This window comes from Brachycentrus maculatus, unplaced genomic scaffold (genome assembly GCF_059751285.1).
Source record: "Brachycentrus maculatus isolate JH-2025_06_01 unplaced genomic scaffold, ASM5975128v1 h1tg000914l, whole genome shotgun sequence".
Classification (NCBI taxonomy): Eukaryota; Metazoa; Arthropoda; class Insecta; order Trichoptera; family Brachycentridae; genus Brachycentrus; species Brachycentrus maculatus.
In genome coordinates this window covers 164385-183408 of record NW_028281639.1, presented here as the reverse complement: position 1 = coordinate 183408, position 19024 = coordinate 164385, and the positions used below count along the sequence as shown (strand labels likewise).

Below are 19024 nucleotides of genomic sequence, written 5' to 3'. Positions count from 1 at the left end.
TTCTCTATACCACTCCAAGTGTCAAGTGACTTCGCATACCATAGTGAATAATAGTGACATATTTCGATGTATTGGGATGAAACTCAATTCTTCATTAGGTTAATAGAGTGTGAGTCAGTACTGATTTCTGATTATTTTGGACCTGAGATTCCATACCAAAGTTTACGCGTTGAATACGTAGTGTAAATACTTTAATCTTACTTCTATTCAGTAAAAAACGTGATTTGTTTTCGATTTATTTAATATTCTGGCAATACGGATCGTAACCGGTTAAAAGAAATCCAAGTTTAGAAAAGTTTAAGTTATCTACTCTGCGTACTTAAACCATTTTTAGCGCCTGGAAGAAATGTGATTGTACCGATAAACATTATGCGCATTATATACTTTCGAGCGCCACCTGGTTGCATGTATATAAACTATTTATGTTTTGTATTGTGAGTAATATTTTGTGAAAATTGTCGGCAGATGGTGCACAATGCTATCTGATTTAAAACTAGTCATACCTTTTATAATCCAGCACCAACAAAGAACTATTCAAAAAATTCCTTTATTTATCGAAGTTGTGGGAAATTTAATGAATGTTGTACCGACCTTGATATGTTCTACTCCAATCTTTCAAAATTTAAAGCTAAATTGTTCGAAATCTTATACACCTAAAAAAGTAATTCTATTCCCTGTCCTTTCCTTTTCTTTCTTTCCTATCACTGCCATCTCCTTTTCTCTTTATCCCATCCTTGTCTCATGTCTCTTCCTTTATATAGACCTCTCTTATGTATAGTTGTGAAGAACTATAATTGGTACTCATGATTTTATTTTTTGTATTCTGTATGTATCATATATTGTAACTGTTGTTCTTCCTTCCAATAAAAAAAATAAAAAAAACTAATCGACTTACTTTTTGTTTTCAAAATCTCGACCTTCGCTTTTGATATTCAATGCAACTCTCTCAACAACAAGGAATAATAAAGTTAATTTAGATACCTTCCTTATTGCACAATTTATGCAACAAATTTTCATATTGTAGGTACATGATTAGTTGTTTCCAAAGACCGAAAAAAACATGACACGATCAGGTATGCCAAATACTTGAAAGTGGTCAGGTTAGGAGTCGTAACAATCGGCGGATATGTATGAGCAGATGTGTGAACGTGAAAGAGGCTAAGAATGTTTGCAAAGACAGAGTGGTGTGGCGTTCTATTCTCTCTACTTACCCCTGCGGGGAAGCGGCGTGATGATTAGTTAGTTTTTAGTTGTTTATTTTTAAAGTCACAGATAACGATGAATTATAATAATTTGTGTACCAAATAAAAGCAAACATAATGTGTTTTTAATAAATATTCTCATCGATACTTGAAAATTGAAAGTAGAGGCAGAGATGAGCCAAACATAACATGTATTCTCTAAAATAAAAAAAAATGGCAATGAACAAACAAAAGGGCAGCTTTTAGGTTTATTATAATATCTAGGGATAAACAAAAACAAAGTAATCGTTTGAACATTTTATTTGATTAAAAATCACTTCATCGTTTTAGAAAAATTAGTCATTTAATACAACTATCAACTTGAAAATATTGCCCTGGAATATCACGATATATTGTTAAAACCATTAATTACATTTTAACATCTTCAACACTTAATATTAAAATAATAATGAGATTCACATGTATAGTACTAAGATTAATTTGAAAAATAAATAATTATATTTAAACATTTCTTAAAATGTTAAATGTATGTCCATTTGGTAAAAAAAATTAATGAGCACGCAAGAAATGACTTTGACTTTCCCTAGGCAAATATCTAATTCCGTATCCACCTTTATGCACAAGCTGCCTGACGATTCGAGTTGCAGCGGTATTTTGATCAACTTTACCATTTTGATTTGCTGCCAACGGGAAAATTACTGGTGCTCCACTAGATTTGCTGTTTGCAAAGTAACGGGAATAATCTGGTTTTGACCCCTTATTGCGTTGACGCGCGTTGAATTTTCCTCTACCGTGGGTAGCGTAATGAGAAAGACCCGGAGTTGTGAATGGCTTCTTTTTCTTAGGTCTTTCTCCCGCGGGTTTTCCGTGAATCGGTTTTAATTGTTGATCTGGTTGTGGGATGTATTTAGGTTCATAGGTAGTTACTGGAGCAGGTTGTTGTTTAATAACACTTTCTCCTAAAATACTGGAGAATGGCTTGAATCCTCCCTGAATAACGGGAGGTGTAAAGTGGTTTTCATTTACTACTATCGGACTGGAAAATTTATATCCTTCATCGGAGATTGGTTCGGAAGATTTGAATTCTTTTTTACCTTTTATTTCCGGAACTTTATAAACATTTTCTAATACGGGAGATGAAAATTTAAAACCACTTTCAACAGCAGGTTCGAAAAATTTAAATCCTGTCTCTCCAATCGGTTTAAAATAATTCTCACCATTTTCTAATTTCAACGAATCTTTAAGTTTAGAATTAACCACATTAAAGAGTTTCAACTTTCCGTTGTCAATATTTTTTGGAGATTCTATTTTTGAAACTTTCCACTCATTGAAATCACTTTGTTGAGTTTTGGAGGACTCAAAACCTGAGTGAATTGGTGATGATTCAAAGCCTTCGACATTCCCCGGTTCACCAATATTTGAATAAGAATGAACATTTATAACACTTTGTGATTCTTTAATATCTTCTTGGGGAAAGTTGTATTTTTTGGACCGAACATGATGTTTATCTTCATCCAAAAAAATAAAGCTTTTTAACTCTGAACCTGGAAAAACAGTTTCCGGCTTTGTATTGTCCTTAAAAAGATTTTTGGGCTGCTGACTCCTTGCTTCTTTAAACGAAGGATATAACGATTTACGTGGCTCAGGATGAACGTTAGGTCCCTCAGTTTTTACAACTGCATTAAATCCTCTTTTGGAATCAGATGTGTAATCCACAGTCCTGACGGAACCATCCGGTTCTAATATACTATATTGACCTGAAATACAGTAGAAAAAAGTATAATTAAACCCATTGGTGAGCATAAAGCCACGTTGTTTTATTTTAATTTTTATTTGTCTTTATTTTTTAAAATGCTGATAATAATAAAAAAAGTATGGCTAATTATAACTCGTATATGGTTAATTAAAATGCAACTTTGTTTTAAAATTACTATAAATATATTATAATAATTTAATTATAATGTCTACCGGTTTCGAAGCTAACCGCTTCTTTATCGGTTCTTGATAAAGAAACGGTTAGCTTCGGACCCGGTAGACATTATACTTTACTTTGTGTTCTGATCCACTCACTTCACAATGTGAGTGGATCAGAACACAAAGTATTTTTATTTCTCGAAATAATATAAAAATAGTTTTATTTATAATTGAAGTATTAATTATAAGTTATGACATGAATTCAAACACAAATAAAAAAAAATATTTTGGACGTTTATTATAAACACTGTAAATTACTTTTAATTGATATTATTATCTTGAATTTACATTGTGCTTTGATATTTGTATTAGTGGAATAAAATTGTGACAGTAACCTTTGACGTTATCACCATCCCTAGACTCCCACTGTGACTTTACATCTCCAGTATGATAATCCTTTACTCCATAGCTATAGGAGTACGATGGATTGCTCTGAAAAATATTATATATTAATATGCATATGTGTATACATATATATATATATATATATATATATATATATATATATATATATATATATATATATATATATATATATATATATATATATATATATATATATATATATATATATATATTTACTTGCTAATTTCCTAATATGGTTTTAATTATAATATTATGTCTAGTGTGAAAAGAGATTTCAACGCGTAGGCAGTGAGACCGGTTTTAGTTTCAGGTTTGAAACTGTAACATCTATAGAGAGTCCTACAATATTCTAGTAAGAAAGTGACCGATTCCAGTACATGGTAACTAAGATGAGAAACAATTCGCGATGATGCACTCTCGGTATAGAAAGTTAAGACTTGTTTACGACACATTATTATCATTAATAATAATAAAGTGTTGGACTATTAAAAAAGAGAAGACATTGTTATTCTTTTTCTATGACCCCTATTTTCTATTTTTTGCTTATTGAGGAAATGGTTCATGTAAAAGTATAAATACAATAGCAATAATATATAACCTAGTGATGTTTCAAAATTGCATTTTAATCGGAATTGCAAATATTACAATGCGATTGAGGAAATACATATAAATTGTTTAAATTTATAACAGTCGCACAGTTCACTTTGTAAAAGAAAAAGTTGAAAGTAAATATATGGCACTGTATTAGCACAAAAAGAAAAGTGCAAAATATAAAACACACATACTGGATACAAATAAAAGTTTTTATAACAGGTTTAAATAACAATTTATAAAGCTTGAAATTGAAAGTTTAACTTTGAGTAATAAATAGCGCATAAGGCACCGCATCGGATTGACAGAGTGTTAACTTGATAAAAAAAAGGCAAACGTGATCGGTCCAGATTTTCAGGACATAAGTGTGAAGTGTATTTGATTTGGTATGGATGATATAAATACAGGAAATTAGTGTAAAGGATTACTGGTATATGGTAAAAAAATGGTGAGAAAAAGGTTGGTAAAGAAAGGAGAATAATGTTTTGGGCACGAGTTATACTCGCACTTTTACAAGCTTTAGGGTACTTAAGCTACTGGATTTTTTACAAATATTGGAATTAGTATCAAGTTTGTAGTCTATGCTGAAATTTATTTGCATTAAATTTATTTTAGGAGTGCTAAAATTCATTAAATGATATCAATCTAGCATTAAAAGTAAAAGTTGTTCAAAATCTATCTACTTAAATTTGTCACTTTTTAATGATACCATCTCCGGTCATTTTGATATCTTCAAAACATAAATTTTATGATTGGTAATAAGGAATCGTGATTGATAAAAAGTTTCTTAACACTTTCTTGTTAGTAAGATATAAATCACATTTAAGAGGTAGTACGTATTACGTATATTAATCACATTAACATATTCAACACAGTAGTTATTTAATATTTAATGGGACCTGTTCATATTTTTTAAATCGATTGTTTTCTTCGAAATTTAATGTATTGTACATTTTCGTTAAAATAAAATAGAATAAAATATGTTTAATTAATAAAATATTTTCAAACATTGAATCTTTAGCATTTTACTCTGCTTTGAACCTTTTTAAATTAAATAACTAACGTACCATCATCCCGTTTCAGGCGTAGGCAGAGAAGATAATATAGCATATAAGTCTACCTTAGCCAACATTTTTCGCGACATATAATTATTCTAACTTCTGATCTTAAAGCGCTTGTAAGATCTAAAATATTTGTTCACGCGTACTGAAGTCAACCCCACGAGGGTTGTTATTATGATAAATATCTCACCAAATACAATAATTTCTTCATCTCCGTTGCGTTAAACATCTAGATTACTGTTTGAATAACAACTACATTGTCTTCATGATGAATTTAAAATGTAACTCACAAATGATCAATGAAATCAATCAAATTAATAGTCTAAAAATAACATTTTGAGTGTGTCCAAATACTGGTTCACAAAATCTGGAGTATCTCCAATTGCAGGAGTTATTTTCATATTACTATATTTTTTCACATGTTCAGACTGCGTTCAAATATATGTAGAAAAAATCATCAAATAGATGAATGAGGGTAATATTAAATACGCCGATAAACAATTTGGTGTAGAGAGGAATTAGCGCGTGGAATGTTGATTTGGAATGAACTTTACTTTTCAATATCCTGAAATAAAAAATTCAAATCCTTTGTCGAATTTTCCTAAAAATTTTAACTACTCTGTTCCTTGGTATATATAATGTTTGACAGTGCACTTCCTCTCGAGGTTGCGTAATAAAACTATGTCACTACTGACGAGTGTGAGGAAAATATGAATAAAGCACTCAGAAAAAAAGTAATTAATAATTACGTATTCAGCAGCATATACGTGGTCCTCTGGAGCATATTCTTCTGGAGTTACAGGAGATACGGAAACACTTCCTGTTACTATTATCACGCCGCATAAAACGGTCCATTCCTGAAAATGAATACGTTTTAGAAGTCAAAGATTACAAAAAGTAAATAATATTTTTAATAACCTTATGACGAAATAAAACCAAATTATATATTTACGTGAAAATGACATAAAATATTTTATTTTAATATAACCTACGTGATTCTGATCGTAAAATTATTTTGACTTACTTATGTATGTTATCGTAATTTACGTAATTGTGTCTTAAATTAATGAGCCATTTTATTTACGTTTTATAATATAACTTATATGAATATGACAATAAGTAATTTACGCGTATAATCTACATTACTTGAGTTAATAATTCGAAATAAAGAATTAAACAATGTTTGTCAATAAAAAAATAGGTAAGTATACAAAAAAAAATAACAAATACGTAAAGGATCATAAATGAATATTAAAATATAAAGATGTTGGAAATAAATATGGAATTATCCACCAAAATCAATAATTATGAAATATTGTTTAAATTTAACAACATTCGAAACACCGTGTTACAAAATAGTACTTCCTTAGTACTGCACAACTCTTATACTAACTAACTAACTAACTAACCATCACGCCGCTTCCCCGCAGGGGTAGGCAGAGAGAATCAAACGCCACACCACTCTGTCTTTGCAAACATTCTTTGCCTCTTGTACATTCATGCATCTCCTCATACATACCCGGCCGCTCTTATATCTTATATCGTCATATTATGTACAATGCATATGTAGACATAAAGGTATTAAATTAACAATAATTTATGAAAATGTTTTACCGTTTTTACAAATAACCATGTAATTTTTTCCACATGAATTTTATTTGACCAGCTACCGAGTTTCTCCTAGTTTTTTCATTTACTTGACAAATATGTATAAGTATGTATATTTATTATAATTATTGCATGATTGATTTTAAGTGAGTAAATAATATATTTGTTTATGCTTTTAATGATGTTCTGAGGTTGAAAATATTATTTTCTGTGTTAAAGCTAGTGTGTCGCATTTTATAGCATCATGTCGTCTGACCTGAATCGTAGCTCAAAACGTTGGTTAGCAAATAACCCTTGAGCTCGCTTAAAATGTTAACATAATTAGATTCATTAAAAAATAAACACTTGTATAAAGGTATATCTAGATATCAAAAGAAAGTGAAATGTTAAGGTATGTGTTTATATAATTAAGTAACAGGAAGTGTATAAAAGGAAGTGTTATATCTTTACATATCCCAACTTTCATCTAATTCCTTTCCGTTTCAGACAAAGTATCTAACAAGCTTGAGTGGATCTAAATCAATGGTAAGTTATTGCTGATAGTTTTATTAGGTATTACATTATCTCCATTTCAGATCATAAAGTGGAAATAAATACATACGAGTATATGATGCACGCATCACTTTCTTTGTGAAATCTTCTTTTTAAAGAATACTTATAATCAACAAAATTGTAAATATTATGATACTTGGATGTTAATGGTAGGTATTATTGAGTTGACGTTACAATAAAAAGGGATGAAACATGAAATATAACTTAAGGGGAAGTTACACATTCAAAGAAACTTATTTTACAATACACTGTTAAATAACGAATCACTCAAAAACTTTGTAAATTGAAATGATAGTTTTGAAAAGTATTAGGTTTATAGAATTTGATATACGGCAATCTATTTTTTTCGGAACTTAGTTTATAAATATATCATTCGAAAGTAAAGAGCTTATGACCCAATAAATATGTATGAAACACTACGTAGCGGTCACCATAATGCATTTTGAATGAAATATTTTAATGCCTAAAGAAAAAAACGTATATAAATATAATAAATATTTTTATATCAAACTACGATTTGTCAAGATTAAGTATTATTTAGTTTTAGAGTTTTAAAACATAAAGGTAAAAAAATAAAAGCCTGTATTATTTCCTTTTAACGGATCCGAAAAAACACGGTGTTACATTACTTGCATGTACTTACTACTCAGTAAACTTGGCCCCAGATACGCATGCCAGTAATAGGTCGAATAACAGCATGTTTATTCCTTGAAATCAAATAAACTTGAAAGGTCATTTTATAAAACATTATCACAGCTAATAAAAAGCTAATAAACAATTACAACGTTTTTGACCGTTTGCATGGTTCACTACGAACAGTAATACAAGGAACATAAAAAATAGTTACATTGTACTGAAGATTTATTAATAAGCTTTAAATTCTAAGCCATGTAAGGATTTTTTAATGTATAAGACATGTAGATATTTCTGACTTTTGTACTAATTTTCTTATTCAATGAGACTAGGCAAATTAACATGTGTAAATACGTTATCATCTTCAAAAGCTGTGCTGTACCAATATTATATATAAAGTTTTATCCATCTAAATATATTAATTGAAGATTTGGTTTTTCAAATAAACATCAATTTATCTAAAAATGTAATTACAAAATATGTATCAATACTAGGGACAGAATAGGATATACATATATATTATAGTAGTCAAGTTTATCAATTTTATTTACCTTCCAAATTCCCATGGTTTTAGATGTCACTTGACAAAGCGCATCAATAAACGGAGTTCACTAAAATAACGGAGATACACCACTTGCTGAAATGTCTCGGCCAAGGTTGATTAGAGCTGATTGCCTTGACTCGGGTTGTGGCTCTTATTTATAAAGAAATTTTACATTGCAAGTTTCCTCCACTCGCTCTCATCCCCACTCATAGTCAGCGGAATATAACAAGACACCCTATACCAGGGATATTGAACATTTTAAAATATCATTAAGATAAAATATTTTTAATTAATTTGTTTCAATGATGACTTTTAATTATAACAGATATTGAATATAATTGAATTGCGTTTTCGAAAACTTGATTCACTATAAAATAAAATATTTTTTTATCACATACTAAAGGAATTTTAGAATTTTTAATTCCATTTTTCAACATAACCACGCAATGTACAATTTTTTTTTAATGTATTGTCGAGAAAATTAAGAAATATATGAGCTGTAAGTAAATAAACACACTGAAATATTTACTGTTCCGTTTATTCATAAAAAAAAGATAGGGAGTGATTTTTGCCTTGAATTTTCACTCATGAATTACATAAAATAATAGTTACTGTATACTTATAAAGTAAATCCACTCACAAGGATTTAATTATACTTCGAAGGTAATTATCAAAAAAAATGTTTATAATGCTATAAAACTTACAAAGTTAAAGTCTAAGTAGGGCCATGATAAGTGATGTTGCATGAGCTGTAGCTTGGATAGCACTTGGACATTAGGTAATTCAAATAATATATTAAGAAAAGCCACTTAAAGAAAAGCCATTTAAATATATAGATTACATATTTGTAATTTTTTATGTGAATTTTGCAAGCAAATAATTTTCTCTGGATTCCAGATTTATTTCGGAGAATAACGATTATAATTTTTATGATATAAAGAAAACGTCATACGGAATCGTTTTATATTTTTCTATTCGAAATTGTAACATTAGAACTTTACAAAAACAAACACTGTACGAATGCATAATACAAATACGAAATGCATTATTCAATAAAAGAAGTATGAAAGTTTTTTTTTTATCACCTTAATAAGATTAAAATTAATCGATTAAGGAAAAAGGAAAGAAATTTTATATTTCTTTAAATGGAAATATTCGACTTATGTAAAGTATTCTTCCGAGTGCAAGAAAGTATTAAGTAATACACAATGCATTCCGCTATAGAATGGATATGCATTGTTACACTTTATTATGAATTTTACAGCCGTATTTTCATATTTGATGTTTAGACGACAATGGATGTTTATTTATGTTTCCGGAATTACAAAAAAAGATATGTAAATATATGTATATCAAGTTATAGATAGACCTTATGAATTCGATTCAGGGTTTGAGTGTTTTCACACACCACATAATTAATCTGATCGTCACATTATTAATCAGACCACACTTTCCATAATTTGTACTCAGAAATATTGTGACAGGAACAAATCGGAATGAGGAGATTAACTGGGTTTGCCCTAGATTTGAATTTGGTCAACAAATTTAAAAATATCAAATATGAACATGAATCTTCGTAAGGAACTTAAAATGATATTCAACGGTATTAAAATACATTAAAATACCAGATGTAATTGGCCACACGTTGCTGTGGCTCAGTCTACTAAAATGGAAAAGAAAGAAAAGAGAAACCAAACATTTCTAATAAGTTTAATTTGACAATGCTTGTGAAGCAATTAAAATATTAATTATCCATGGGACAACGATGCAATCGAAACATTGAAAATGCTAAGTGACAGCAGCTGTCAAGAAGCACACTGAGTATTGTTAAGTTTTGCTTGTGTGTTGCTGTTACGGTTTATAGATGGCGCTGCCACTGAAAAAAATTATTTAATATCTCACAGGTAAAAACACGTTACAATTAACAACACATAAAAACGCGAGCATATTTGAATGCAACGTTGTGTCAGAAATTGCAAGCATAAGGTTCATAATTTATAAAGATTTAATATTATGAACCAAAGAACATTTACATTATACTCGTATATGTATATATTATTTATTATTTTTATTTGAAAATCTTTTTGAGGAATGACTTATTGATCCATCTTTTAATTTTGTTTCTCATTTTAATAAAAGAAACGTAATAGTGAATGAGTTAAGTCTTAATGTTATTTACTATCAATATTTTTTAATATTCATTTATACATAGCTATAAAGCATACATATTATACAGCAACACCTACGAACACACGTTTTCAATAAGTGCATATTTCCTGTACTGACATGAAGCACGCACATAGATTCACAAAACAAGCTATGCAGAGAGCCACGGAGCGAGCGATGGTAGATATGTTCTTGAGAGAGAGAACATTTAATGAGTGGATAAGGTAAAGGACCTGGGTTGCACAAACCGCACAAATTATAGCCCAACGGGTTTGGTCAAACCGGCCACGTAGTGAGACTTCTACATAGAAGAGGATCAGAGAGTTCTAGAATGACGGCAACTGCTAGAAGCAGGAAGCTTAGGACGTCAATAGATGCAATGGGCTGCCGATCTTCAAAGGAATGCTTGCCAAGATAGGAATCTCTCGCTGAGATTGAGGAAGTCTATTCCAAAGACAGGTGAAAAACGGGCACAATAAGTTTGCAAATAAATATACTATTTTTTATAGATAGACCTACACAAGATTATTTTTACGGATGCATTCTTTATAATGGAATATTGACTTATTTTTATAGGGAAAAATTCAGTAGTGTAGACTGGGTACGGTTGAAACAAAGGACGGTTGAAATAGGGCAAATATCTTGCAAACCGTATGCGGTAGGGTGAAGGGTCCAAGGGACGAACAAAGTGGACAACAAGTTCAAACACGAATATCAGTGTTGCATCGCTCGCCGCACGGTGCAGTTGCTTGTAGGAGGTCTTATTGTATTTTGATAACCAAAAGTAAGTATTTTTGTTCCGAGAATTTTCCTTTTATTACGGTTTCTATTGAAACGATATTATTGAGTATGATTTCGTGTTTGAAATGAAGCTTGTAGAACACGATATAGTGATTAGTTTTAATGTGCCATTTTGTTAACATTACTATTTTCTGTTTTCCACCTAAAGGAGGGGTTGGGGACGGTTGAAACATTTTTTGTGGGTACGGTTGAAACAACATATTTTTTCAGTTTTCCTGTTTTCTTGATGCCGAGAGTACGCGCAAGAAAGACTTCGAGAGGGGAGGTCGACTTGTCGAGGTATACATACGCTTATGAGGAGGTTAAAGCAGGAGATTCACTGCGAAAAGCGGCGGAGAAGCATGGATTAAACCACTGTTCGCTCATTATATATATACAAAAGCGAGATGCATCTGGTGAAGAAGAAAATGGGATATGAACCCCATAACGAAGTTTTTAATAAAGAGCAGGAGCAGGAGCTTGCAAAATACTTGCTACTAAAAAAAACAGAGAAAGAAGAGATAAGAAAGGAACATGAAATAAGGTTGAAACGGATGAAAACTAAGTAAGTCAAGAAAAGATTGGATGGAGGAAAAAGTAGAAGGATCGTTAAAGGAAAAATAATCACAATACGCAACAGGAATCATCATCAGAAGAGGACGAATGCTATTTTCTTGTTTGTCTGTCACTGTATTCAGAGAGTAAATCCGGTGAAAAGTGGATACAGTGCACCACTTGTAAACTGTGGACTCAAGAAGACTGCACAAAAGGTGGTCTTAGCTATGTTTGCCACAATTGCGACTCGGAATGATCCCAAAGCTAGATTTTCGCTTGATTTATGACTAATCAAAATGAAAGAAGTGTTTCCTTTTAGTTTATTCACAGATTATTTTCGTTCGATTTGTTTTTTTTTAAATGCCATTGTTTTTAGTTGTTTTTGTTCATTACATATCTGTAGACTGATTAATATTGTCATGCGGTGCCATAATTATTTATAAAACAAACATAAATAATGAATAAAACGTCTTACAATATTAAATATTGATTTATTTGCGTGTGTTTCAACTGACCCCAATCACTGTTTCAACTGCCCCTGGTATGGGGACGGTTGAAACAAATCGGATATATTTTTTAAATTTGATCTGCCACTAAAAATAACACACCGGGTACTGAAATAATACTTCCCATTAGTAGACAGAAACACACTCTTGTATTTAATGCATCTTCATCATCGCTTGACTTGTTAAGAACAATTCTATGGACAATATAAGCAAAATTGTTTCAACCGTACCCAGTCTACCCTATACATTATAGCGCCATCTACTTGAATACATCAAAAATATATTGTATAATATAGCCTTCCAGCCGACGGCTTCCAGTCAACAATTTAGTGAATCACCGTAAGATGGCATAAATAAAATGATAAGTGATTAGGTATTATATAGATCCTAGGTACAAATATTTGTAAATTTCCTAAAATGCTTTTTTTATAATCTTACGCGATTGAAAAATCTCTCTTTTAATATATTTTGCCAAAACAGGTTTCCATTATGATTTGCTCCTAAGAGTCAACTTAAGTACTCGCATGTTTTAGTTTTTATTTTATTTTAAGATTGTTTTCAGCTAAAAAAAAATTAGCGTGAAGTCAATATGCTCATAAAATTATAGAAATGTATTTTTAAATACGATCTTGAATGATCTATGCAATAAAGGGAATTATATGAAACTGTAGATTTACCGGGATTATATGAAATGGAAAGCGATCCGGATGTTTTGGATTTTAAGTCAGTGAAAAAAGTCGGTTCCACAATTACAGAGAACATAAACAGCAATATTCCGTAGCTTTGGATGTTAAATTATTTAATAACATTTTTTATTATTATTATTAAAGGTCTAGAATTTGTTTTGCAATTTTTGATAACTTAATAATTAGTGACACTTCTATACAATGCATTTTTATTTCTAAATAGAAAATATTTAGAAGAAAAAAAAAGAAAAAAAACGATTTAGTAAAATACACTTTTAATGAAGATATTCACGAAAGTTTTAATGAAGAACTGCGGTTAATTTATGTTTTTGAGGAGCGAGGAAATACTGCGTGGGACGCAGAAACCCATGGTCATAATTATTGTATAAAATCATGGTATAAAAAGGCGATTCAATTGGGTAGGCTTCTTCGCATGCCTCCTGAGAGCCGCCATTAAGCTTGCGTTTTTTACAAGGTATCTGGTTCCCGCCGCCCAGGACGTCTACTGCTGATAATCCGTCGCCTGTTCCTGTATGAATTTCGGGACACGGACCTGATTTGGGGGGATGCAAGGGAGCTAGTAGCCGACAGAAGAGGCTGGAGCCAGTTTATAGACTTCATATGCTTCACATAGGGAGCGGATAAACCATTAAGTAATGGTAGTAGTTAAAAATAATTGTTATTCGACGAGTTTGGATCAAAACGTTATTTGAAGTTAATTACTGTTTTAACTGAAATAACTCAACTTTCATGGTAAAAATTAAAGATATAACGGACAAGTGAAGAAAGTAAGTAATGAAATAATGATTGACGTCTCCATAACGGTAACTAGTTAGGTACCAGTACAAGTTGTACTACCGTATTAACAGTAGGTATTAGTTATTACGATGCTGACAGTGCTTCGTTTCCTTGAGAAATTAGTAACAAGTAGTTATAAACATAGTATCATAATTTGTACATTTAGATGCCTGATTCTGGTGACCAGTAATAATGATTACAATAAATCTTTAGAGCGCTTTCTCGGAAAATATATATTTATAAATATATTTTTTAAAGAAATTTTAATTTTTTTTATTTACAAAAATACTTCAACTTCATACTAATTTATGTGAGCTCATTATTAAAAATAGGCATCAAATTGCGGAAGATTTGGGTTCGAACCCAGAAACTCTAACTCAAGAGTCCGCGGCTCTAACCACGTTCATTAAAAAATCATGAATCGATCTTAATATTTTCTCTAATTTTAAGGTTTTAAAGAAATACGCAAAATACTATTTTAGTACACGAAACATTCAATTTCCACTCAGTCGTTATATTTTCAAATGAAATGAAGTGGTGAATAAATTATGATATGTTATTATTTTTGTCTATATTTAGGTACATATATTACATATCTCAGGTGAAATGGAAGACGGGCACAAGTCTGACACATAATATACTAGACTTGTTTCACTCTTCTGTATCACCACAGATAAGCACTTCATTAAGGAGATTTTATATCATTCGAATTGTGTACATTATGGAAAAATAGAGGGAGAAACAGAGATTTGAAAATAATAATAATGTTTTGTTATTTAAGTATTGCTTATGTTATAAATATTAAGCGTTCAAAAGTAAGTAAAAAACAAAGATATTATTTGAGAATATATATTTGAGTACAAACGTAAAAAAAACATTAACAATTGTAGTAACTTTTGGGTGCTAATAATAACATTGATTCTTACAAACTGCTATAAGAACATGAATAAATCAATAAAACATATGTTGTAAAATGATTATATGATATATATGTAAAAATACTAATAATAAAGGAAATACCTTTATAATTATTTACATGGCATAAATCATTCAAATGATTTTTTAAAAAAATGCGTTTGTGTAGCAAAAAATAATAAAAAGCAAAGCATGTATGTATATATGTTTGCTTATTGAATCTGTAAAAAATATAAATATATATTTCATAATATAATACATATTACATGTTTACAAGAATTGAATCCTTAGCAATAATTCATAACCTTGGCTTAGAGCGTGATTAAAAGATTTAGCAAAATTACGCAGTTTGTAGGTGATAACACTTCTCATTCCATTATTTACAAGATGGCTGTTGCCTGGTGGCGGAGAGTTAGTAATGTCCATGATGGGCTTCTTCGTGCCCGTAGATCTGGGGGTGTTGAGCATGTCCCACCCTCTTGACGATAGCGTTGAAGCCATTGTGTTTATCGGCGGTGTACTCTACGATCCTGGTCGTTCCATCAGCCTCGGCCAACGAATAAGATCCTTGAAAAATTAAAAAAATTGATACACATAAATGTCACGATGAAATTTCTTTCGTAATTAAATTCCGGATATGATTATTTCGTAAGAGAAAACTAACATTTTGATTACTTAATGAGCTAGGTATTACATATTATTTCGAGATAGCTCAGAGAGATAACATTATATTCATGTTTTGAATAATTTGAATGTAGTTTTCTCTGGTATTTATGAATTGAATTATGATAAGTAAAATTAATGTTACATATTAAGGTTTAAAACTAGGTTTGTTATATTGACATGATTTTAGAATTACGTCGTGTGTCACTTGCATCAAGCTTACAAGAAAGTATGATCGTAATAAAAAACCATTGTTATGTCAACTCTGAATTTTCATAATGAATCAAGAACATTTTTTTTCATTTTTTATTGAATGAATTGTTTAAGTTATTTATTTTATAAAAGAGTAAATTACTTGTACTTTTACGTAAATGTTGTACTTTTGTACTATGAAAAGACATACGAACAATACTCGATGATGAAATAAAAACTGAAATTACCGAATATTTTCACATTAATTCAGTTTATCATAATGTAATATAATACTTCAATTACGATTTTTATTTCGGTTTAAAATACATTTTAAATGATTTTTTTTTAAATATACATATATACATGTTTATGAGAGAATTCACTCGTTCCAATCTTACGAAAATGTTTCCCATAACATTCTTAACGAACTTTAAATATCAAAAAATGTTTCATTAAAAATATATAAAATGGGTTTTAAAAGAAACAATAATTTTTAAAAAAGTAAGGAGGGTACAAAACCTACCCTTGACTACATCTCCATCCCTGGTCTCCCATTGGTTCTTGTTATCTCCGGTATGGGGATCTTTTACAGAATAATCGAATGTGTATTTTGGATGTGCCTGAAAACAAATATTTTCCTGATTAATTATTGTTTTGGGACCAAATTTTCAGAATGATAAATAATTTTGATTATACGTTTTTTTTTAAATTTACTTGTTCATTAAAAATTGTAAATCTTACTTTAAATTTACGTATTATAAAATTGGCTTACGTAATAATCGACGTGTTCATCGTGTCCTGCGAAGGCAGCGACTGGAGCGTGGCCATATCCAGCTCCGATGTATCCAGCATTGCAGGCGGCGATCAAAGCCAGAGCCACGAATACCTGAAGCAAGTGATTATATATACACTAACAATTCTTTTTTTAATTTCACATAATATACGACAATTTACTTAATGCTTTTAATCACCAATTGTTTTTTGGGTGTAAAATTTTTCTACCTCATATTTAAAGAGTTATGAGAAAAATGATTCTTAATGATGGTTGCAAATTATAACACATAGAGTAGATATCTTAGTAACGCAAAGCGTAAGATTACAAAAAGTGAGATATTCAGTAAATTATTCTGCCATGGGATATAGACATATATGGGATATATGTAAATTTATATATGTATATATAATAAGTATTTTTTTTAATAAATAATCTAGTATACTATTTTATTTGTCATGACAGCTGTTTCTTATTAGGCCGTCGTTTGACAATACTCTCTCAAGACAAAACACCTCACAAAAAAAATTACATCCCTGGAATATAAAATAATATTTTTATTTTATTAATAGCAATAGATTTTGGAGTTTGGAAGATGAACTCTAATTGAATAAACGTATTGAGAATTTAAACAAAAAAATATCAAATATAAAATCTGTCATATCAAGTGTCTTTATTTTTGGTCGCGTTAAAAACTGATATTTACGTTGATGTTAATAAGTAAAAAGAAATAATCATTTATTTTATGCATCAAAATAATAATACTGGAAAACGAAAACATAGATAGATAACATTTACATAAACTCTAATTGGATCACAATTAATTTTTGATTGATTGATATAAATGAGTGAAATATCACTATGTTGAATGAATCAAGACATAATGAAATAAATAGACACTCGTGCAACCATAAGAAAAATCTTCAAGTATAAGTGAAATCACAATAAGCGTGGGTGAGCAAGTTGAACTAGTTTTCCACATAAGTACCAAATGTGGAAGCAATGACATAAGGTAAGATCTTATTTCTAATACAAACAGGAAAACAATTTAATGGATTGTATCATGTAACGTAACGTTTCATGCAAATTAGGGCTCATAACATTTTATCTGGTGTCCGCTGCATTTCTATAACAACAGACATGTCTACACATTTGTGGTTTGTTGGAGAAAAGTGGATTAAACCCATTTTGAATACCATGAATATTTTGGTTATATTTCCTTTCGTTTCATAATCGCACGATTGTATATCGTGAATATAAATGACCACGATTAAACGTATTTCATTTAAGAAACCGTATTACAACAAAAGAGTTATAAAACCAAAATTGGGTTGTTTAGAGACACATTCATATGAATTATATTTTCAAATTGTAAAAGAAAAACACTTGTTCTTTTACCACTTGAGTTTATTTTATGACGACTAGTTTCAGAAGCTATGCTTCTATCTTCAGGTCTAAATGTAAACTTACCTGAAGATAGAAGCCTAGTTTCCGAAACTAGTCGTCATAAAATAAACTTAAGTGGTAAAAAATCATATATTTTTCTTTTACAATTTTATCATGTCTTACCACAAAGTGAATGCCGAAACAATAAATAAAATTATTTTATGTATGGAAATATACAGTTTATTTATATAATTACTTTTCTTAAAATTAAAAAAAAACGCTAATATTCATAATATTAATTAATTTAAAATTATAAATAATCCATCGAAAAACAATTCGCAGGATTTTTTACGAGTGTTGTAAAATATTATGTTTCGACTTCAAAAGTTAAAACTAGATTTTTTTGAAATATTAGATTAAAATTAAAATTGGATTAAAAAAGTGTATGTTAAAGTATATGAATTGAAAAATAGTAAAAATATCATGTTTACTTGTGATTTTATACACATAAACATTGCTAAAATTTAATGCAATAAAAAAGGTTAGTTTCCTTACTTGGGAGCAACGCATTTTAAATGGGTTTCCTAAAAGGATTTTTACTAAAAACTTGAGAAATATTTTTAAATTTGGTACTGCTCACTTTCTTCCTCTTCGAGTGACTTAACACAAGACAGGAGTTGAACTGATACCTTCGATATCGTAGCTGGTCGTATTTATACCAGTGCACGGATTATTATTACTCCATGCCAAGCGAGAAAATGCATGTTATTTCATCTATTGTTGTGTGTATTGGTGAATATTTGGTCTACACTTTGTGTAATGAATACTGTTCAATGCGAAGTTAACTTCACATACTGTTTAACGTACTAACAGATCGTTCCAGATTACTAACATTGCTCCATTCTGATAACAGGCATTAATATTCTAATAAATCTTTTAATAAATAAATAAATCACTTTTATATCAATTTTCCCCCATACTCCGCAACCCTTTTACAATATATATATATATATATATATATATATATATATATATATATATATATATATATATATATATATATATATATATATA

At 29.9% G+C, this 19024-nt stretch overlaps 2 protein-coding genes across 2 annotated transcripts; both read right to left on the bottom strand.

Moving 5' to 3' along the window:
* Positions 1–1496: 1496 nt before the first annotated feature.
* Positions 1497–8647, bottom strand: LOC148299857 (uncharacterized). Its single transcript, XM_088275606.1, has 4 exons — positions 8539–8647; positions 5944–6051; positions 3512–3608; positions 1497–2959 (listed from the first exon to the last, which is right to left on the bottom strand). The coding sequence occupies exons 1-4, from the start codon at positions 8551–8553 to the stop codon at positions 1752–1754; spliced, it is 1428 nt and encodes a 475-aa protein (XP_088131732.1). The 5' UTR covers positions 8554–8647; the 3' UTR covers positions 1497–1751.
* Positions 8648–15040: 6393 nt separating this feature from the next.
* LOC148299856 (cuticle protein 19-like) lies at positions 15041–18628 on the bottom strand. Its single transcript, XM_088275596.1, has 4 exons — positions 18506–18628; positions 16565–16678; positions 16316–16412; positions 15041–15504 (listed from the first exon to the last, which is right to left on the bottom strand). The coding sequence occupies exons 1-4, from the start codon at positions 18518–18520 to the stop codon at positions 15350–15352; spliced, it is 381 nt and encodes a 126-aa protein (XP_088131722.1). The 5' UTR covers positions 18521–18628; the 3' UTR covers positions 15041–15349.
* Between the last annotated feature and the right edge of the window lie 396 nt (positions 18629–19024).

Coding starts and splice junctions, on each gene's coding strand:
- LOC148299856 (XM_088275596.1), bottom strand. Junction 16,413..16,564: donor ATGAACACGTCGATTATTAC/GTAAGCCAATTT, acceptor ATTTGTTTTCAG/GCACATCCAAAATACACATT. Junction 15,505..16,315: donor GGATGGAGATGTAGTCAAGG/GTAGGTTTTGTA, acceptor TAATTTTTCAAG/GATCTTATTCGTTGGCCGAG.
- LOC148299857 (XM_088275606.1), bottom strand. Junction 3,609..5,943: donor ACGTATATGCTGCTGAATAC/GTAATTATTAAT, acceptor AATATTTTTCAG/AGCAATCCATCGTACTCCTA. Junction 2,960..3,511: donor GGATGGTGATAACGTCAAAG/GTTACTGTCACA, acceptor ACTGTATTTCAG/GTCAATATAGTATATTAGAA.